The sequence below is a fragment of the Homalodisca vitripennis genome, unplaced genomic scaffold (genome assembly GCF_021130785.1).
Source record: "Homalodisca vitripennis isolate AUS2020 unplaced genomic scaffold, UT_GWSS_2.1 ScUCBcl_5887;HRSCAF=12838, whole genome shotgun sequence".
Taxonomy (NCBI): Eukaryota; Metazoa; Arthropoda; class Insecta; order Hemiptera; family Cicadellidae; genus Homalodisca; species Homalodisca vitripennis.
In genome coordinates this window covers 16920-37616 of record NW_025781999.1, presented here as the reverse complement: position 1 = coordinate 37616, position 20697 = coordinate 16920, and the positions used below count along the sequence as shown (strand labels likewise).

Sequence of the window (20697 nt, the reverse complement as noted above, 5' to 3'; positions counted from 1 at the left end):
GAAACGCAACAAGATCTTCTGATTGTTTAAATAATTGACTTCCCACTCAATATTTTAATTCTTTACTCTTTGGTCGTGGACTTGTTAGAGAGATTCACGTTTAAATACAGTCATTTAGTAGACTTTTTTCTTAACTTTCAGTAAAACTAAATAAACCTACTTAACCATTGCACAAAACTTTATTCTAAGTCAACTTAATTTTTTTAAACATTATATATATTTGAAGAAGAGATCTCCCTTTTATAAGTTTAGAGTTGGTTGGCAATGAATAATTGTAAAATATTTCAGCGTCCAATCTTGATTCATTCATTCATCCACACTGTGGGTTGTGAAGCAATACATTTTTGCTGTCTCTGGAATTTAGTTTATAAGCTAATTTATTTCTTGTCATTAGTTTTTCTACTACAAATATGTCCTCTAATTGAGATCTAGTAAATAAGCAGTTTTCTTTATAACTTCTGAAAGAATGAGAATTATGTAATCCATAATTCATTTTCATTTTTGTTACCATCACTAAATTTGTATTGAAATTACTGTCTATTAAAATAAAAGAAAGAAAGAAACACTTCTTTATTGAGGCGAAATTAGGACCATACGGTCCTTTGTTAACCTCTTAAAAAATTAATCTTTAATAATTGCAAATTAAGGCTTATTAACTATAACTTACGGTTTTCACATTCACTCTTTCATTCACACAGTCACAATTCAAAGAGTAGCCCCGCCGCCCGCCACGATCATTCTGGTCCAGGTATTTTCGTCTCAGCTCCACCACAAAACATTTTCGGCTCTCAATTTCTTTGACAGGATCTGGTAAGGAGTTCCTTAATCTACAGGCAGTAACGGTGAAGAATCGGTTTTAGGTTTTGGTTCTGTGTATTGGAATTCTGAGACTTAGTGCACCAGACCGAGTTTCTCTTGCGCCACTCCCCCGCCAAGAACTGAAAGTTTTCAGATATATATTTTGGTAAATCCGTATTAATAATAGAGTACAAACAATCACAAAATCCTAATCGATCTTGAATCAGCTAATTTTAGAATTGAACGATTGAATTAAAATATGGCGTAGCGTAACAAGATCCCTTCGACGCAAATCTAACAGAAAGCGGAATGCAGTAATTTTTTGTGCTCTTTTGCAGTTTAGTGCTAAGGGGCTACGTTCATGTCATTGATTACAGAGTTGCAGTAGTTTAAAGTAAGGAAACACAAGTGACTTGATCAACAGAAGTTTAATGTGAAATGGTAGAAGTCCTTGCATTCGTTTCAGTGTGTGCACAGCAAGCGAACACCCTACAGCTGTACACCACTGCATCGGTCCATCCAAGTGTGTTGCCCATGATTGGTCCTAGACTTTTTACCCTTTCATTCAACGTATGGTAAAAGTTTTTCTGTCTACAGTTATTGTCTGTGTATTTTGTAGGTCAATGGAGTTGGCAAGTCGTTGATGGACAGACAATCATGGGTTGGGTTTTATCCGGGTTAAGTTTAAGGTCCATTTTTTAAAGCCCATTGAACAAGTCGTTGTTGTATGTCTTCATTCATCCACTTCACAGTCTGGTTTATGTCGATAATGTTAAAGTGTGAGTAGATTTGTAAGTCATCAGCATAACAGTGAAATTATTTGCAATGTTGCAATACAGTGTTAATGTCATTTATGTACAAAATAAAAAGTAGTGGGCCAAGAATTGATCCTTGCGGAACTCCGCAGGTTACAGTTCTGAAATCAGACATTGAGTTGTCATTGCACACACACTGCTTTCTGTCCCTCAGATATGATTTTATCCATGCTAAAGCATTTTTCAGAGAAACCTAAATTTTTAAACTTTTTAAATAGAATGTTATGAATGATTGTATTGAAGGCCTTGCTGAAATCGAATAGAACTAGTAAGGTATAAAGACCTCTATCCATGGCTAATCGAATGTCATCAGTTATTTTCAGAAGTGCAGTTTCTGTACTATGGTTTTGGCAAAAGCCAGACTGAAAAACATTAATGATATTATTTTTAGACAAGGAAATCTGATATTTGTGGAATGAACTATTCGCTTAAGGCCTTTCGAGAGAGAGCTGGTAAGATACTAATTGGTCGGTATAGTCTTGGGGTTCAGATGAAGATTTCATTTTATTTAGTAGACGAACTAAGGCGTGACCTTCCATTGTGTGGGGATAGAAAACACCTGTTTGTGAGAGATTTATTATAAATTGCTGTAATGACAGGGAGAATAGCAAAAAGAATTTTCTTAAACTAATAAGATTGATATGTTGTCCGAACCCGTAGCATTCGTTTGTATACGCCTGATTGCCTTTAAGGACATCTACCTCTAATACTCGATTTAAACGAAACTGGCTGTCTGAGGAAATATTATGGGTTTGTTGACTCAATTTATCGAAATGGGTTTGAAACAACTGCGGTGATAGATTTTTTTAGAAATGATGAAAAATACTCGTTTAGATCATTAAGTGAAATATTAATTGAGGCAGGAGAGGGTTGCTTACCAAAACCAAGCTTCTTAACATTACTCCATAACGCAGTTGTCGATTGATTTCTGTCTGAAAACATACCATTTACGTATCGAAGATGGGAATTTCTAATTTGTTGTTTGACTTGGTTACGAAGATGGCACGGTACCGTATCATTAAGTTGACATCTCTAGAGCGCCGAGCCCTCCGAAACAAGGCGTCTCTTTCGGCCATTAGACCGAGAATATTCTCGGTAATCCAGGGAATGGGTTGTTTCTTATTAATTCGCTTGGTAACAAGAGGGGCATGTTTGTCATACAGCTTTAATATAAGAGAATTTAAAGAGTCAACCATCTCATCAACAGTCTCCTTATTCTGCACGGAATGCCTTGGGTATGAATAAAACATCCACAAAAAATGCAATTTCATTCATATTTCTGTATGATCTGTAAGTTATATATTTTTCTTTAGGTTTGGGTACTTTTAATGAAAGGCCACAGAAGATTAAAACATGATGGGACATTGCCGGAATTGGAAGCTGCCCATGGTATAATGATTCCTTAGAGTCCGAGACTATCATAAGATCTAACCAGGTGGCGGTTTCAGCAGTGTGGTGCGTGGCGTGGCGTTTAGTGGTAGTATAGTCAGGTTGCAGGATTGAAACATCCTAGTGAGCTGTATAGTGTTGTGATTGTTAGGTTTCAGAAGATCCGTAATAAAGTCACCCATAATCAAGACACGACCAGAGCCCGGGAGGAAGATGGTGCAAGAGAGTATCCTCAAAGTCATCCATATGCCCCACCTTAGGCGGATGGTAACATAATCCTAAGAGAAGTACCTCTGAAACAGACACATTAATTTCTAAAAACATAAATTCCTGTTTTAGCCGAATATTCCTGCGGTTGTAGAGTACAAGTGCTTAACCCCAAAATTTTCTTTTACAAATACCTACACACACACACCCCCACCAACTGTCTATAAAAATAGTCACTCTCAAATTTTTTTTGTGGAATGCAATAACTTTCTGCCTCTACTTGAAAGGATAAATGGTTAAATCTTTGATCAAATATTAGTACTTATAAAATAATTTGCTAGTTTTCTTTTTTGAAACTAGTTTATTTGTATTAACTTAAAATTAAAAGCTGATCATTAATATCACAATAATGATATTAATTTTAATAGCCACTTAATAATATTTCTTGATAACTAATGTCCTTGTCATATATTTAAAACTGATATTGCTCTTGAATAAATTTTTTGAATGCTAAGCAAAAAAAAGAACTGCTAAGGAACCATAGTTAATATAAACTTAGATCTTTAATTGATTCTTGGTTTAAATATTGGGGCTAAGAAACACAGGAGAAAAAACATCTGCTATGTACTTTTAAAAAAGCAGATTACATATTGCCACTTGACAGAATTTAAAAAATATAGGAATTTCAATTGACCCAATAATTAATAAAACCATTATTACCTCTTACATTTTAAAAACACATTCTTGCACAGGTAGGTTAAAAATTTGCCCCATCAGGATAGGGGTCTTCTCATTTTATCATGTGTAGGCTTAGATCATAAAAATATGGAACATTGCTATAAATGTTGGAATTTATGCAATTTTTCAAAATTATTCCTGATCTGACTAGAAAAAATGGCTATTTGAAAACTAAAATATAGATTTTTTTAATAATATACACAGGTAAGTTTTCTATACTATTCAATAATTAAATAAACAAATTTTTTTAATAAAAACTATTTTCCCTCATGTTGGTCTTTCGACATTTGCTTGATTGTACTTTTGCTGTTTGGATGTAGTATTGTTTTTGTTGGTAGATTTTGTATTGTACTGTTAGGATTGTTCTATTCTGTGATGTTTATTATTACAAGCTCTAATTACATTTTAATTTGACAGACGCCCAGAGTATGACATGTAACTGTTGTACAATATGAACTGAGGTCATAAAATCGGTAATTCTGTAATTTGCTGTAGTTTTTTGTATAATGTAACTCTAAATTCATTTTTAATGTATATACAACTAAACACATTACTGGTAGCATGGTTAGTTAGTCTTAAGAATCTCATGTGTTACTAAAATTGTAAAAAATAATGAAGAATAAATCAATTTCAGGTTTGAACGTTCAAGCACTGTTACGATACCCAAACAAACTACCAAAGGAGTACCAGGGGAAGGTAAGCTATGTACAAGGAGACGTGTTTAATACTGAAGATGTGAGGAAAACCTTGGAAGGCCAGGATGCTGCCATTGTGGTCTTGGGGACTGGAAATTCCGTCGGTAAGTCCACTGTAGATTTGACGTAAGCATTCTTTTATGATGGGGTTCACACATTTCACAAAACTATTATTGGCTGAGCTTTAGCAAAGCCTATCAATTTCTATTTGTCTGTTGGCACGATATCTCGAAAACGAACTGACCTATAGATTCGAAATTGTGTATAAAGCTTAATTTCTATAGGAGGAACACTGAGTTTGATTATGGTGCATATCACTCCATGGGGTTTGGCTGAGCCTTAGTGAATATTTCTACATTGTGCACACATTCAAACATGTGACATATTAACACATGTAGCCCAACTATCGCCAAACACACACATAATTTTATAGTGACTTGGTGTGTAGACTTTTATTATTTAAACACTGATATGAGACTCAATTTAATTAACAAAACTCTGAATGTTTCATGTGACAAGATGTGTTCAGAAAGATTTCATAAATAGACTTTAAATTTTCAAGCATAAGTTCTATGATGCATAATTTTGTATGTTTTTTTTTGTATGATCATATGATTGTCTATCTGTCCTCATTATGTATTCAGAACTAAATAAACTACAGATTTTAAACTTTTCATGTAACCTCAGAGAAGTCTGTTACAATGTATGGTCAAGGACCCCTTCAAATTTTCAATTTTTTCAATTACTTTTTTAGTAAACCATTATTATAATTTAAATAATTCAGTATTACTGACATGTACTGCTAAAGATCGCTCTCAACAAAGAAATGGGTCAAGAATTTTCTAAGGAACAAAATGGGGTCTTACTCTCTGTCCACTACAGGAAAATATTTTCCTAGCTACGTTCTTGTTTTCTTGTTGCTTAAATTCTTTTTCACATTATAGAACAACCACTGTTATATCTTTGTTGAATTCCAGGTTCCAAGGGGCTGACAAATGTCATTGCAGGGATGAAGGAGTTGAACATAAAAGTTGTCTCGGTTTGTTTATCATGTAAGTTAATATTTATTATTTTTATATATGCTTTTTTTTAATGCTAAGATATGACACAAACCTTTCTCTTACCTAATTTCAGACATTGTATTTTCTTTGTTTCTTCACTACTAGGTGGTTCTGGAAAGCCTAGATCGGGTTGTTTTATGGACCCATGATGTTAATTGCATTTTTACCATGGAAAGGTTCCAACCCTCTAACAAAATATAATGCTATGAAAAGTTCTTTTCCAAGATTCGGTGTGTTTAAGTCGTTCACTATACCAACTGCTATTTCAGAGAAATGATCAACTGAAGCAGCTCATGATTTATTAAAGATTAATTTTGATGAGTTATCTAATATTCTTATCAAGCCATTCTTAGCATCATGGGGAACATCCAGATATGTTAGATTCTGGAACAGTTGCATCATTTTTAGCACTCAAGTGAAAGGCCAAGAGTCTTCAATGGCTTGCCAAATTATTATTTTTATCTTTTTTTCACAATGTACAATGTCTTAAAATTAAGTTTCAACAAAATTAAACCAATTTTTTTAGAATCCTCTCCCTTTTGATTAAATGTATGCAAAATGCATCATGAGCTACTTACACTAGAATTACAATTTAATTAACATTTGATAAAAAAGAAGGCAACTTTTAAGCATTAGAAAAGAGCTATTCTTCTTAATGGCGATGGTAATAATTTAAAAGTGTTAAGTTACCAAAACCTTTTTGCCAAAATTTATCCTTCAAATTAAAAATTAAAATTTTTAGTTTTTTAATCATACATTTGTAACTGGTTTTTATTGTGCATTTAGAATGTGTTTTGTACGCATTTTACATTGCTTGCTCAAAGACTTCAATTATTTCAGTTAAATTTTACCTTTAGTCAAAACTATAGTTGAGGGAAGAGGTGTAACTAGGACTTGTATTTGGGGGATGAATCTGATTGAAAAACACCCGTGCTGAGTAGTATTGAATAAATCTGAAAATATCTAAATTTGTATTAATTAGGTAGGTCTAATTCAAGTAAACCTCCTACGTTTCAGAAAAGTTGGATTGGTATTATATGAATATTTTATTTATTTTTAGTGATCTTGAGGGGGGGTTCTATATCCCCTTACTCCCATATCTAGTTACACCACTTGTTGAGAGAAATATTAACATTAATACATTTGTACTTGTGAAAACAACTATCATCTCATTTTATGCTTTAAAATATAATACAATCTCCTAACTAATTTTTGATTGGTAAATATCCTTTAACTACTTTTTATAATACTGGAACTTGAATGTTATAACAGTAATATTCTGAACTGCACAATTTAGAAACAGCATTTCAATCTAGAATAAGCTGAGCATGCTGTGTGTATTTTAGACTATACAAAATTGAAATTGTGTGCAGCAAATGTGTTCATCCCGCCAGAGAAGGACCGGCCCATGTTCCCAGGGGTGGTTGCTGAACACAGGAGGATGTTCGCGATCCTGAAGGACAGTGGATTGCAGTGGATAGCCGTCAACTCCCCGTACATAATGGATATGCGGCCGACTGGGTACATCACAGCTCACAGTATAATCAAGGGCGACCCGGGTGTGTCCAAGTACGATCTGGGGCGATTCTTCGTAGACTGCCTGTCAATGCCGGAGCACTACCAGAAGTCAGTAGGGATCACTTCCAAGCGGTGAACTAAAGACCGAAGACGACTTTATGCTACTATAAGATATTCTTTAATGTATGATCTATATTTTGTTTATATAATTATATTACTGTTTATTTAAGAAATTACCTTTCTTAACCTCAAATCAGAATTTTACTTATGTAACTGTATGTACAAAATTGAAACATGTACATACATCTTTTGAGGCACTTCTGGATGATAATGAAATAACGAACTTCTGTGGATACAACATTATTCTAAATGTGTAAATTTATTACAGTCCAGTATTATTCTAATATATTAATAGGCTATTAAAAACTTAAGTTTAATAAACTAGTGTTATGTTTAGTAATAAAAAGTAGTTGAATGTATTAAACCAATTTAAATCTTCACGTACTTAGCTGTTTCAACTTCCAACAGTTGCAGTGACCAACTTTGGTACAGAAGTGGTTAATTAAACACTAACAAGCCTGGAGTAGCTCAATCCTAGATGAGGTTCTTTTGTCAAGCCAACCTAAACAGGATTTTTTTCAACATTTGCCATCGTTCAGTGATACAAGAAATTAGTAACACTACTTTTCGAGATCTCTTTCTCAGGTTAATCACTAATTAGCACATAACTACAATATAGATTAAGATAAACAAATCATACTAGAGCGTTGTGACACTTGTAAGTCAGGAACCACAACAAACAAGTTGTGTGTCAACTCCATGCATACTATTTCTAAAACATGCACATAATAAAAATTTAATAAAATACTAATTCGGAAACTGATCTAAAGAATACAGTTCACAATTCATCTGTACTAACCAACCACTGAAAACTGACCAAAGGCCAACAATAAGTGGGGATAGTCGCAGCATAAATAAAATGGCGGAATATCTGGAGACAGGATTGGGCCTTTATTTATATTTTTGATTAGTTAATTCTTGATGAACTTCCCAAAACCATATTGTGACTCTGCATTAGTTTATCAGAAATCTCTGCACTTTTTGGTAATTCAGGTTGCTTTTATTTATCGATTGTCACAGTAATAATTACTTTTGTGGAGTAACATAAAATGCTTCTATGCAGGAACACAACTACAATACACACAGATTGTCACTTCTTTTGCATCCTTTTTTGGGTTTCCAGCATCCCTCACCAGTGCCATGTTGAACAACTGCTTCTAGTGTCAAAGTCCAACTTGTATCAGATAATACATGTTACCACAGTTGTTATACATGAAAATACCATGACCACCCAACTTCTGTTTTTTACTGTGGTAACTTTGTACTCCATACAAGTAGTTCTGGGTGCATGGCAAGTGGGATATCACTGGACATTACTTTCACCAATGTATCCCTCTTTTAGTAAATTATAATATACGTAAATACTTATTCACTTAAATGTGTATTGACCATAAGGATTTTCCATTGTACCAAGAGCTAATCTGGCTGATATTGTGTGATTTAAATAGTCAATCAACGCATTACCATCATGCTACTGCAGAGTATGTTCTCACAGTCATCATTCAACCATCAGTCCTTTCAACCATAAACGGATTTTTAAACAACACGTGTGTTGATTATTTCTAATCTTATCCTAACTTTACAATATGCTTTATGAATATTCTTGTTTAGAGGCATTTAATTGGTTTGAGCTCGGGCAAAACTTTTTTGCCGAACATTTAGGCTTTTTTCTGAGTTAAAAATCATACATCAAACAGCAAACTCAGTAATTAGATAATGTAGCTATGGTAGGAAAGGTTGATTTAATGCAAATATTGAGTTAAGCTCCATTTCACCTTCCAATTAGTGCAGCATCTGAAATCTGATACTACCAAAATTTTGTAATCCTAACACTTTACAACTAGTATATTTTTCTCATATTGATTCACATATATCATTTGGGTTAAGTATTTATGGAGGTTCGTCAAAAATAAACATGGACAGGTTACTAAAAAAAAGGGCAATACGCATTAGGTTACAATTGGATTGGAAAGAAACTTTCAAAGACAAATTTAAAGAATTAAATATATTAACGATTTGTAGTAATTATATTTTTCAATGCATTTTATACACAGTTCAAAATTCTAGCACCAACTCACTGATTGGGGATTATCAATATGAAGCCAGAAACAAAGGTAACTGCCATACTTACCCATAGCCTAACATTCTTTGAAAAAAGCATTTGATGTAGGCATGAAATTTTTTAATAAATTGCCTAGTGATTTAAAAAATATGAGCAGTACTAATAAATTGGAGTTAAATTTAAAAAATATATGTTGTTAAAATCTCAATATTCAACAGGTGAATGTTTTTAATAACAAAAAGGACTATTTTCTTTTTAATCTAAACATTTTTATAGTTGCTGTTATGTAAATGGTAACAAAAATGAATGGGTTGTCAATATGATATAGTATTGTATTATAAACTGTTAACAAATGTATATTTTAATATTTTAAGTGTTTTGCTATTTATTTATTGTATGTAATGTTTTTATTTAAATTTTAGATAAGTAACTCATCTTATTTTTATTTTGAAAGAATGTTAAATTTTAATAATCATAATATATAATCAATTTTGTAATAATTTTAAGTGTTTTACCATTTATTTATTGCATGTAATGTTTTATTTAAATTTTAGGTAAGTACCTTATTTTAACTTTAAAAGAATGCTAAATTTTAATAACCATATTATATAATCAGTAATACTCATCTATGTATTTCTTTTCGCTGTATAATATTTTTATATCAAATCTGAACCAGGTAAAGTTTGTTGAATATAACTTGTACATCATGCTAAACTAACTTTTATTAGATTGTTTTATTAGATGTAGAATATCTAACATTGACGCCATTCTTTGTATATGAATATGCAACATATGAATAAAGATTATTTTCATTTCAGTACAGATTGACTCTTAGGATCTGACTTTTTATTGATCTCTTCAAACAGACGTGAACCCCAGATTCAAGGACTCAAGTATGTGACTGTCAAATCTCAGGTGCTGTACCAAGTGAACGGTGAAATGGAACTCAAGTCGATATTCACAGTAATTTGAGGTTCTGTCATGAGTATATGCATTTTGAACACAAGTAATTCACTTTTCAACACATTTTAATGGGAAACTGTTCTAATGAACGAAGATGATGACTTAGAAAATCTTTGCAACCTCCTAAGCATAAAACAAAACAGAGAAGGGAGACCACCACCTGATTTACCATTGAGCAGACAAGTAGTCACATATTTGCACATCCTCAGCTTTTATTTACCCAAAGCACACTTAGAACAATCAGGGAATCTTAACTTTCACAATATTATTTCACCAAGCACAAAATGGTAACAGACACAATGTTCCAAAGGAGTGTTTCTTATCTGGTCAAGACACAATTGAATGTCCCTCCCCCACTTGATCATGAAATCTAACCCTAGATTAAGCCATGTTCAGAAGCAGCATAGGGATAACATACAAATCTTCTAAAATGATTGAAGAAGCTAGTCTATGTTAGTGTTCTTAATTTAGCCCTTTGGCACTGCACTTAGCTGGATTAAAGACAAGTTCCTGCACCACTGCATCCTGATCCATTTGATCCACAGTTGTTTAAAGACCCACTTCTATTAGACAAACAGGTAAAAATTGTCAGTGAAAGCCAAATTTTAAAGCCCACATCTCGTGGTACCATCCTCAACATGAGCAACAAGGAAAAGCAAAATCCATGGCAAGGGCTCACTTTTTAAGAGCTTCTTCCTGTAAGGATTTGTAAGTTACAGTCAAACCTCTTTAGATTTCAATTATACACAAATAACTTTAATTATTGAATGGCATCATATACATGCTACACATTAACACAAACATCATTAACAATTCATTATATTTTATCATTGTATCAACGGAGATAAATAAAAAGAATTTCCATACCAATTTATGATGAAATTCATTCATTTATTAGATATCCAAAGGAATTTAATAGAAAAATGTATGTGGAATAAATACCTCTTTGCTTCTGAGATGCCCATAAACATTCTGGTTTAAATCTCTTCAAATAATTACAAGAAAACTATCATGAAATATCCAATGTACTTATTTGACAACTGGTTCTTGTGGGAATTTGCCTTCTTCGGTACTACTGGCATCAACAACAAGTATTATTTACTCATATAAAAACTATGCCAATTTTTGATAATGACCTATTAAATATTTTTGCCAAAAAAAGTTTTTTTTGAACACAGCAAGTGAACGACGCAACCAACAGTTAACTTAACCACATTGATTTGTTATTATGCACAACTTTATCTATTTAATCTTTGCTGTATCTATTATGGTTTCCAAGATCCCGTCAGTTTGCATAAAATTTGGAACAAGCGATATGTCTTGTATAAGCGTTTGGTCTTAATCGGATCATAAGTTTCCGACATATGAATTTTCAAAGTTACAGTTTGGTTTGAAAAGCACCAAAGACCGGTTTTTTTATTGATATACACTGAAAGTTATTGTTAGTAATCATTTTTATATATAAACTGTAATACTACTCACGTTGTTGTAGCTTTATGTGTTAGTTTGTGATCAACTTTCAAACTCGGATATCTTTAATCCGATAGTAGATATCAAGATTTAGCTTTGGTCTCTATTTTTGGTTTTAAATTTAACTATTTTGTTCAATATTTGGTTAATATTATGATTAAATTTTGATTTAGTTATATACAATTCATATAAAATGTATTTGTTACAGAATATTTTAATCATTCCTGTATAAGCTTCCTGGTGATTGGTGGTAGAGCTGTTTCACTGTAAACTATAGACTCTGACCTAATCTTTGTCCTTCTTTATTAGTTCAGAAGTACTATAACATAAGATTTTAGAGTCTAATATTTCAAAAAATTTCATGGTAGAGGGCCTCTGAGCCCCCTAATGATTTGGAGGATTTTCAATACCCCTGATTCCCCAGTGTTCCAGACACCCCCCAGAGAAGATTTCCAGGTGCGCCACTGGGTGTATATACATATTTAATTGATTACAGAACATAGTAAAATATGCAGAAAATAAATCTACCTAATATTGCTATATTTATATAACCCAGTTACAAAATGTTATTTTGAGTGTTTGTCTGAAAATAAAAGTGAGGAAACTAACACAGAGCGTGCAACTATTGTCTCCAGTACAATTTTGCATCACTTTATACACCTAAAATAAAAACAAGCCTATAATATACGAATGTTGGACTGTTATCAAATTATAAAACTATGAGTAATTTATTGTTCTAGTATGGTCAACACTTGGTGTTATCACTAGATAAGCAAGAAACCTCTTCTAGCAATCAGAACCCAGCTGTGAGATGATGTTTTCCTCGAGACCTGCTCTCAAGTATTTTGCTTTGAAATTTGACTTTAGTGGCACTTAGGAGATACTTTAAACAACTGTGTCAGTGGGAAAATGAACAAAATAGCAGTTTTTGGTGCCACTGGCGTGACGGGATTGTGTGTGCTAAAATCTGCAATTGAAAAAGGTACAATTTTCTATTTATTATGCTTACTAGTTTCTGCTTTAAGTACTTAAGTACTTTACTTAAAAACTTATCTATGATTCATTGTAGTCGTACAGAGTAAATACTTTAAAATATTGATTTGTTGAAAAATATACACTTTTTTAATAAATTTTCAATTATTTCTAAATCAATTTCAATTAATAAATTCATACTAAACTTTATTCCGAATACAAACATAAACAAATATGTATACAAACATGAAATGGTGTCAATAAACATATTAATCTAACTTAAATATTTAGTGTGTAATACCTGTACTATTTAGTCAATGTTCAATATTAAATAAAATATAATTTAAAATAATAGATTTTGTGTTAAGGTTGTTAGGAAAATTCGGGAAAAGAATATAATGAGCTGTCAATTAAGTACTGTTTAAGCTTATTTTTAAAATTCATAAAACTGTCTGTTGCTAAATATCTGTAGGTAAATTATTACAAAATCTAATGCCTGCAACTATTGGTTTTTCCTAGCAAATTCTAGTTTAATCTGTGGGGCTGCCAGCTGGTTTTGGTTTCTAATAGAATAATTCTGGAAAGTGCCTAATTTAGGTAAACTGTTATTGGCTAGACTTACTGCTAAAACCGTTTCCATTATAATATATATAGCCCATAAATGGTTTGAATACTTAAGTCTGAAAATATTTGTTTCATTGACTCCTGCCTCTGTAAATTAAGCGTATTCTTTGCAATATTAATTTACTTTGTAAATTCATATCACTAGCTGCTCTATACAATACAACACCAATAGAAGTATTGGAGAGAATATGAGAGTTATCAACCATTTTAAAGGTATCAAGTTTACAAAATTTTGAAACAGATTTTAATACATACATAAGATATTTATCTCACTTAATTATCTAAATTTTGAAACAACAGTATGCCCATATATATTAACCATACAAATCATACAACTAAATATACATAATATACAGTAAGAGTATCTGATCTTGACATTTCATAATATCAGATATCGTAACATTTTATTAATAATATAGATGTGCAATACTATTTACAGAAAATAATTTATTAACAACACGGTTATTCTCTCATCAATGAAACAGTTTCATTTATAAGAGTGTTTATATTTAAATTGTTTGTTCTGTTGTTTTGACAATGTTGCAATCTAGAAGTTCACTTTGAACTTGTAATCTACTTATTCAACGAGATAACTTATTAAGTAATTCTGTCACTGTCTCTTGAGCAATGAAATGATAGAATATTATGGCATTGGGCTTGTCTTTAACTAAAACTGTTAGGTTTTTAATGATTAATTGTCGTAAACAGTTTTAAAACCCTTTATTTGGAATAAATTATCTAGTTGTCATCAATATTTCTCTAAATATTGCAGAATAATCAAAACTCGTCATCATTTTTCAACTGAACAGCCTAAAACCTAGCACATTCTTTAGAACTCAATAGTGTCCTAAAATGTGTTACATTTTTTTTATTTCCCTGTGTACTCCTCATTTGTAGTCATTTTGAAATTAAATTAGCCACAACAATATTAACACTCTTTGCTATTGTTTAATAAAAAGATTATTCCTATAACTTCATCATATTGTGCAACCAACATGAGATTTAATCAAAATTGTACCAAATAAATCAACTATAATTATCTGAACTGTAATGAAATGAAATGAAATGAAAAATTGTTTATTTAAACAGGCAAAGTTAGGGCCTCATGGCCCTTTCTTACACTTAACCTGTCTGAACAATAATTAATAACAAATATTAACCAAATTAATATTAACACTGATCTACTTTACTAAAGACATTAAATTAAACATTAATCTAAACACTAAAAATTCGATGGATGTATTAAAATAAACTAAACACAATTAAAATGGATGTATTTATTTTGTGTTATGATTGTATAACTGTAGTTCACAAGGTAAGACAACACTGTTGTGTAACAGACTTTACTAAGGTTACATGCAAGATTTCTAACCTATAACTCATTTAATTCCAGATGTCCTGCTGGCAGAACACAAACAGACATTCAAACACAAGATAAATTGAGACAAAAATTACATTCAGCCAAATTCCGTGGTTGTCACCATCAATTGTTATTTATGGAGAAATGAGTTTCTTGCGAAATTTAATATCTATGGATGAAATCTTTCTCCATATATCTTGCCACATAATGCATTCAAATTTTTATTCATTAAGCTAGGTTCCATACCAATGTTCTAATAATAGAAGTTTTGTTGAGCTAAGTAGGGTACTACGATTCAAGAGTGCTCTGAAATCAGATCTTGTAACTGACTTTTAAATGGCTTTTCACTCTATTATTTTTTTGTTTTACTCTATGATTAAAAATGTGATATGCTTAAATCACGTATGGTTGTAAGCAGCTTGTTTACAAATTTATTTATTCTGCTATTTTTTCATTTCCATTACGGTTACCCATAAAACTAATGTAAAAATATTCGCTAACACTCACCTAAATCCGATGGAGTGATGTGTACTCCTATCAAATCAATGTGTAACTCATATAAAAATTAAGAAATTTGAAACGTGTAAGTCATTTTGTTTTATAGATATCATGCGGACAGATAGACTGACAGAAATGCAATTTTTCCAACCTCTCGAGTGATGGGCTTCACTAAAGCTCAGCCTGTAATGGCCAACTAGTTGGACTACAAACTCACATTAATTATTTCTTAATCTAATCATTAATACATCCATTAAATAGTTGCATCTGCACAAATGTTGTCTTTAAAAACTATTTAATTTTTACTAAAAAATATAAACTAAACAAAAGGGGTTCAATTTTTCCAGCTTCAGAAGTTTCTAGTACTGTGGAAATGTCAGAATACATTGTCTACTATATAAATGGAGACAGTAAAGACAAACGTTTTTAAGTTTTTCCACCTTATATTATATAAATATTTTCCACAATTACAGGCCTGAATATCCGAGCTCTTGTGAGGAACCCAGCCAAGATTCCAAAGGAGTATGAGCACACAGTGGATGTCATCAAGGGGGATGTGTTAAATGTCCAAGACGTGAATGCAACTCTAAGGGGACAAGATGCTGCCATTGTGTTACTTGGAATGGGAAACATTTTGGGTATGAATCTAGGAATTATAATTTTTGCTTGAAATTTCTTGGAAATCCATGGGTTCTTAAAGTGTTCATAATTAAGAATTCGGTAACTGAGTTCACAGACAAATCCATAGAATATGATAAGCCAGTGGCATTACTTAGAGAGAGATAAGGAGGATAGAACAACCCTCACTAAAATAAGCCCTAAAAAATGTTAAATGTACTTATATCAGTAATATAAAATGTTTAAAATATAGCAGTTAAATGTTTTACTTTGAATTGGGCGTATCTAATTTATTTAAATTTGGGTTTATACAGATTTATTCAATACCACATGGTGGTGTACTTTTCAATCATATTCACTCCCCCCCTCCTCTCCAAGCCACACCAAGCCAAGCCAAGTACTTGTTACGCCACTGTGATAAGCAGAGTAACTAAGTAACTACATTATGCACATTGTTACAAAACAAAACTCCATTCATTTAGAGTTTTACATCATAGTTTGTAACTTACACTTAAACGCTTGTTTAACGTTTTCAAGTAGACCCCAGTAACTATCAGACCTTACAATAAAAATGATGCATTTATCTAAATATGTTGTGTTATTTTGTATGATTTTGGAGACAACCATTGCATGTCTTTTTTTTATTTTTCGTAGATTTGCTTCTCTGGAGATTACTAAATAAAGATGTATTACATCTGAGAAAATGCAAAAAACTTCTAAGAGTTGCAATTTAGACATTTTGGTTTAGTACAAAATTGTTATAAACACACACTTCCTTACGTTTGATGAAATTAAATAATTTTTTTTAAGTTGAAACAACATGCTGTAGAACAAATGTTAAGTTGTTCTGAGAATGGTTAAGCCATAGTCGACCATTAAGCATCTGAAATTGGTTAAGCATATTTAGAAAGAAATTCTGAAAATAGTGAAAATTTTATGATTTACTGTAACTTTATCGTAACTATAAACCCTTTGTCATAACCATCACGCTGAGTGTAAAGAGTATAAGGTGTTTCCTATTACACATTTTTTTCTTTAAGACTCCATTCCCTATAAAATTAATTTAAAAAGGAAGCTCTATATATAATATTTCAGGCCAGGTATTCCAGGTATAACTTCCCAAGGGGGATGGTTGTGAAGAATCTTCTGTTGGAAATTCCAACTGTGATGTATTTAGAAACCCCTAATTTGGTAGCACTTTATCAAATAGTGTACCTAATTTTGAAATAATGACATTAACTTTTCAAAGTTTACACAACTGAAACTCTGAAATACTGACTTTTTGCACCTTTTTTGGATCAAAATTATTGTATCTATAAAATACAGCCTTGTTACTTAGTTCATGTGCATTTGTTACACAAACTGGGACATAAAGAAATCACTATAAGCTTCAATACAAAAATTAAAGATTGTTTGACAATAGTACTCACTATATGATTTTTTTTTAGTAGCTAACACAGTGCTGTAAGCAAGCCTGTAATTAGGTATGTGCCAAGTACGTAGCCAGGAAAATTTTTGTGGGGGGGTCAAGACGACTGATATTTTTCCGTGGTGGAAAGAAAGTAAGGCAAGTACAGCCAACCGCCCATTTCTCATTTTGTTCCTTAAAAAGTTCTTGACCCGTTTCAACATTGAGAACGATCTTTCAGCAGTACATGTCAGTAATACTGAATTATTTAAATAATTATAATCATTTGCTATGAAAGTAATTGAAAAAATTGAAAGTTTGGGGAGGTCCAGACCCATTGGACTCCCTCGCTGGCTACATCCTTGCACATACTATTCAATTAAAAACACAGGGTGGCAAGATTTGGGGGCGGCAAAAATTTAAATTAATTTTTCATTTTGATAATAAAATATTTACAAAGCATTAAAACAATATTATAATATGTTACGTTATATTTACTCATGAGTCATGCCGGTGTAAGGTTGTTTGATTAGAGCGAGTCACTGTAACGTACATAGTTGATATATAACAATTGATATTATTCTAGAGGACCTTCACTGCTGCTACCACCACACAGTTGGTCAAAATAATAATGTAGGTCAAGGACAGCCTTTACTGTGACAAATGACCTAATCCTGTCATCCTGGCAAAATCATTTAATAATAAACTTCAAACAAAGAATTCTCCTATCTTTCAAATCTCCCATTGTCAAAAGACTTGAAATGAAGAATCTGTTTTGTATTAGTTTCTCATTGTCTTCCAACTGTATTGATAAGATTATATTTTGTTTACAGGCCCAACTACAGTGATGTCTAAAGGCTTGGAGAATATTATAAGTGGGATGAAGTCGGAAAAGGTTGAAAGTGGTTTCAGTCTGTCTGTCAGGTGAGTATGAAATCTTTTAAGGTAAAAATAAACAGTGCATTATTTGTCGTTTTCTCTTAAGAATGGGCTATGAATAGTAAAATTTTAATCAAAAACCGATACAGATTTTCTGTAATAAAAATACTGCGTTTTTGACCGTATTATGTGTAGACCTATGTATTAAAAATCTGTAAACAATGTAAATTTTAAAAGTATGAACAAATTGTTTGGGTATTGATTAACCTGTTTGTCAGTTAAAATAAATCCTATTTTTAGAACGTGGTCAATTAAACTTACTTTTTGGCTTCAGGGTTTTCAAAATGGATTTTGTAACTGAAACCCAGAGTATGCCCATTACACATTTAACCACGACAATTTCCCCTATATCATTTATGAGAGAGAAGATTATTTATTGAATAGTTTATTCTGTATTTTGGTAGCAAAAAAGTTGTGAAATATGGTAATTTTTTTTTTCAGGGTAATAGTTTACATGGGAAAAGGGCGTTGATACACACAGATAAAAGATAAGTGCTTGGGAACACTTTCAAGCCCAATGCTTAGAACAACAGAATACATTCTCTCCGAAACACTACAACTAGAAACTAATCTAATAAAGTTTAAAACACGATTAAAACTACCTGGTGTCCAGTACGTTTTTACTCAGCGAGTTCTTGGAACACACTTGGGATTAATATTTGCGACAGTGTTCTAATCCTGGAGGTTGACCCATGAATGTTTATGTGTATGAATGTGTGCCTGCATGCCATTATGTGGAAAATCGAGTTATTGGGTTTAGCCGTAAGATAATTACCGTCAAAAAGTGGTATTAATATTGACTATTGCACACAATACTATAATATATATTGAACACATTAAAATATGCCCTGTTCTATTCTATTCATGTATTATGGATTTATGTAATGATGAAGCTAGTCTCTTCTTTAAATTTACCTGTCTCTAAAGACTGAAAATTTCTGTCAATCAAATATAGCAGTATGTGGAGCAAAGTTGGAGAAATAAGATATTCAATTATTTTTATTTTGGTGAGAACAAACAAATTATACATCTAGGATACTGCATTTTTAACCAATGACTCTCTTATAAGAGGAAAATCAGAAAACAAAAGTTATAATGTGAATCACAAAATTGCCAGAGAGGCAAGTTAAAAAATCAGGTTGAGTGTTTTACTAATTTGTTGAGTTAGAATTAGTACTTTGTCCAGTTTGTAGTAAAAAATCACAACTCTATTATTTTTTCTAATTGCTCAAAGTTACAATTTTTACTTAACGTAAGAAAATTTTGAAAAGATAGATTAAGACTTGATTAAGAATACACTACAAACCACACAAAAAATCCATTTTTACGGGGCTTATCTCAAGTCAAGGACGTAGCCAACAAAGGGGTTCAAGGGGGCTGCACCACCCCCCAAATTTTTAATTTTTTCAATAACTTTTTTAGCAAAGATTATCATTTAAATAATTCAGTATTGCTGACATATACTGCTGAAATTGTTCTCAACATTGAAACAGGTCAAGAACATTTTAAGAAACAAAATGGGGAATGAACGATAGACTGCACTTGCCTTTCTTTCCGTCCACTACAGGAAAAATCTGTTGTCTTGACCCTCCATAACTTTTTTCCTGGCTACGTCCTTGTCTCATGTTTTTCTTGAATTTTTAAATGTACTCCTTTTATTTTAAAATAATTAGTTTTTTGACATGCTCTCCATCTGTTTGCAGTGAATTTGTTTGCTGAACCTGAAAAAGTTCAGCCAATGTTCCCTGAGATATTTGCCGAGCACAGGAGAATGTTCGACTCCCTGAAGGCCAGTGGACTGAAGTGGATTGCAGTTAATGCTCCTCTGATAAGCAACCAGCCTCCGACAGGCTACATCACTGCGCACACCGCAATCAAAGGACTCACAAGTGTTTCGAAGTACGACTTGGCCAAATTTTTCGTTGACAGTGTTTCCATGCCAGAACATTACCAGAAATCGGTTGGAATCGCCAGCAACCCCAGAGAGGAGTGACAAGTTCTGAAATACTAGAGTGGACATTAAAAATCATTTATATTGTAAATAATTACAACCTTGTATTACACTTCATGGACAACTGGACTAATACTATTAAAATACTTCCTTTATTCCTATGTACGATTACGTAGCAATATTTTGATTTGTTTGTAATGTAATTATTTTGAAAGTGTGTTTGTAGTTACTCAATGAAGTTTTCTTTAATCCCAATGAATACAACACATTGTTAAGCACAAATTTAAATAGCAATGTCTACATATCAAATCTTCCTCAACATGTCTTGCCACATGATACATTCGGATTTTTGTTCATCAAATTGGGTTATATACCAGTGTTTAAATAATAAAATTCTACACACCAAGTCACTTAAAATGATGTTATATGTGTTAGGATAGTTAGGCTACATGTGTTAATATGTAACATGTTAGAATCTCGTGTGGGTGTAT

General features: G+C 32.2%; 2 protein-coding genes across 3 annotated transcripts; both read left to right on the top strand.

Annotated features, from left to right (window-relative positions):
* Positions 1 to 4581: 4581 nt before the first annotated feature.
* On the top strand, positions 4582 to 12713 carry LOC124373553 (flavin reductase (NADPH)-like; the record flags this gene model as incomplete). 2 transcript variants are annotated; one of them, XM_046831914.1, is given in 4 exon segments in its annotated part: positions 4582 to 4746; positions 5620 to 5694; positions 7077 to 7404; positions 12577 to 12713. In XM_046831914.1, coding segments are annotated over 3 exon segments (521 nt in total), but the record flags the coding sequence as incomplete, so codon positions are not given.
* On the top strand, positions 12680 to 20335 carry LOC124373554 (flavin reductase (NADPH)-like). The gene is made up of 4 exons (XM_046831915.1): positions 12680 to 12818; positions 15764 to 15928; positions 18150 to 18240; positions 19959 to 20335. Exons 1-4 carry the CDS (start codon positions 12746 to 12748, stop codon positions 19972 to 19974), a joined length of 345 nt encoding a protein of 114 aa, XP_046687871.1. The 5' UTR covers positions 12680 to 12745; the 3' UTR covers positions 19975 to 20335.
* Positions 20336 to 20697: the final 362 nt, after the last annotated feature.

Excerpts from the sequence above, each read along its gene's own strand:
- LOC124373554 (XM_046831915.1), top strand. The coding sequence starts at position 12,746 with ATGAACAAAATAGCAGTTTTTGGTGCCACTGGCGTGACGGGATTGTGT. Across the intron at positions 12,819-15,763 it reads AAAATCTGCAATTGAAAAAG|GCCTGAATATCCGAGCTCTT; the intron begins GTACAATTTTCT and ends CCACAATTACAG. Across the intron at positions 15,929-18,149 it reads TGGAATGGGAAACATTTTGG|GCCCAACTACAGTGATGTCT; the intron begins GTATGAATCTAG and ends TTTTGTTTACAG.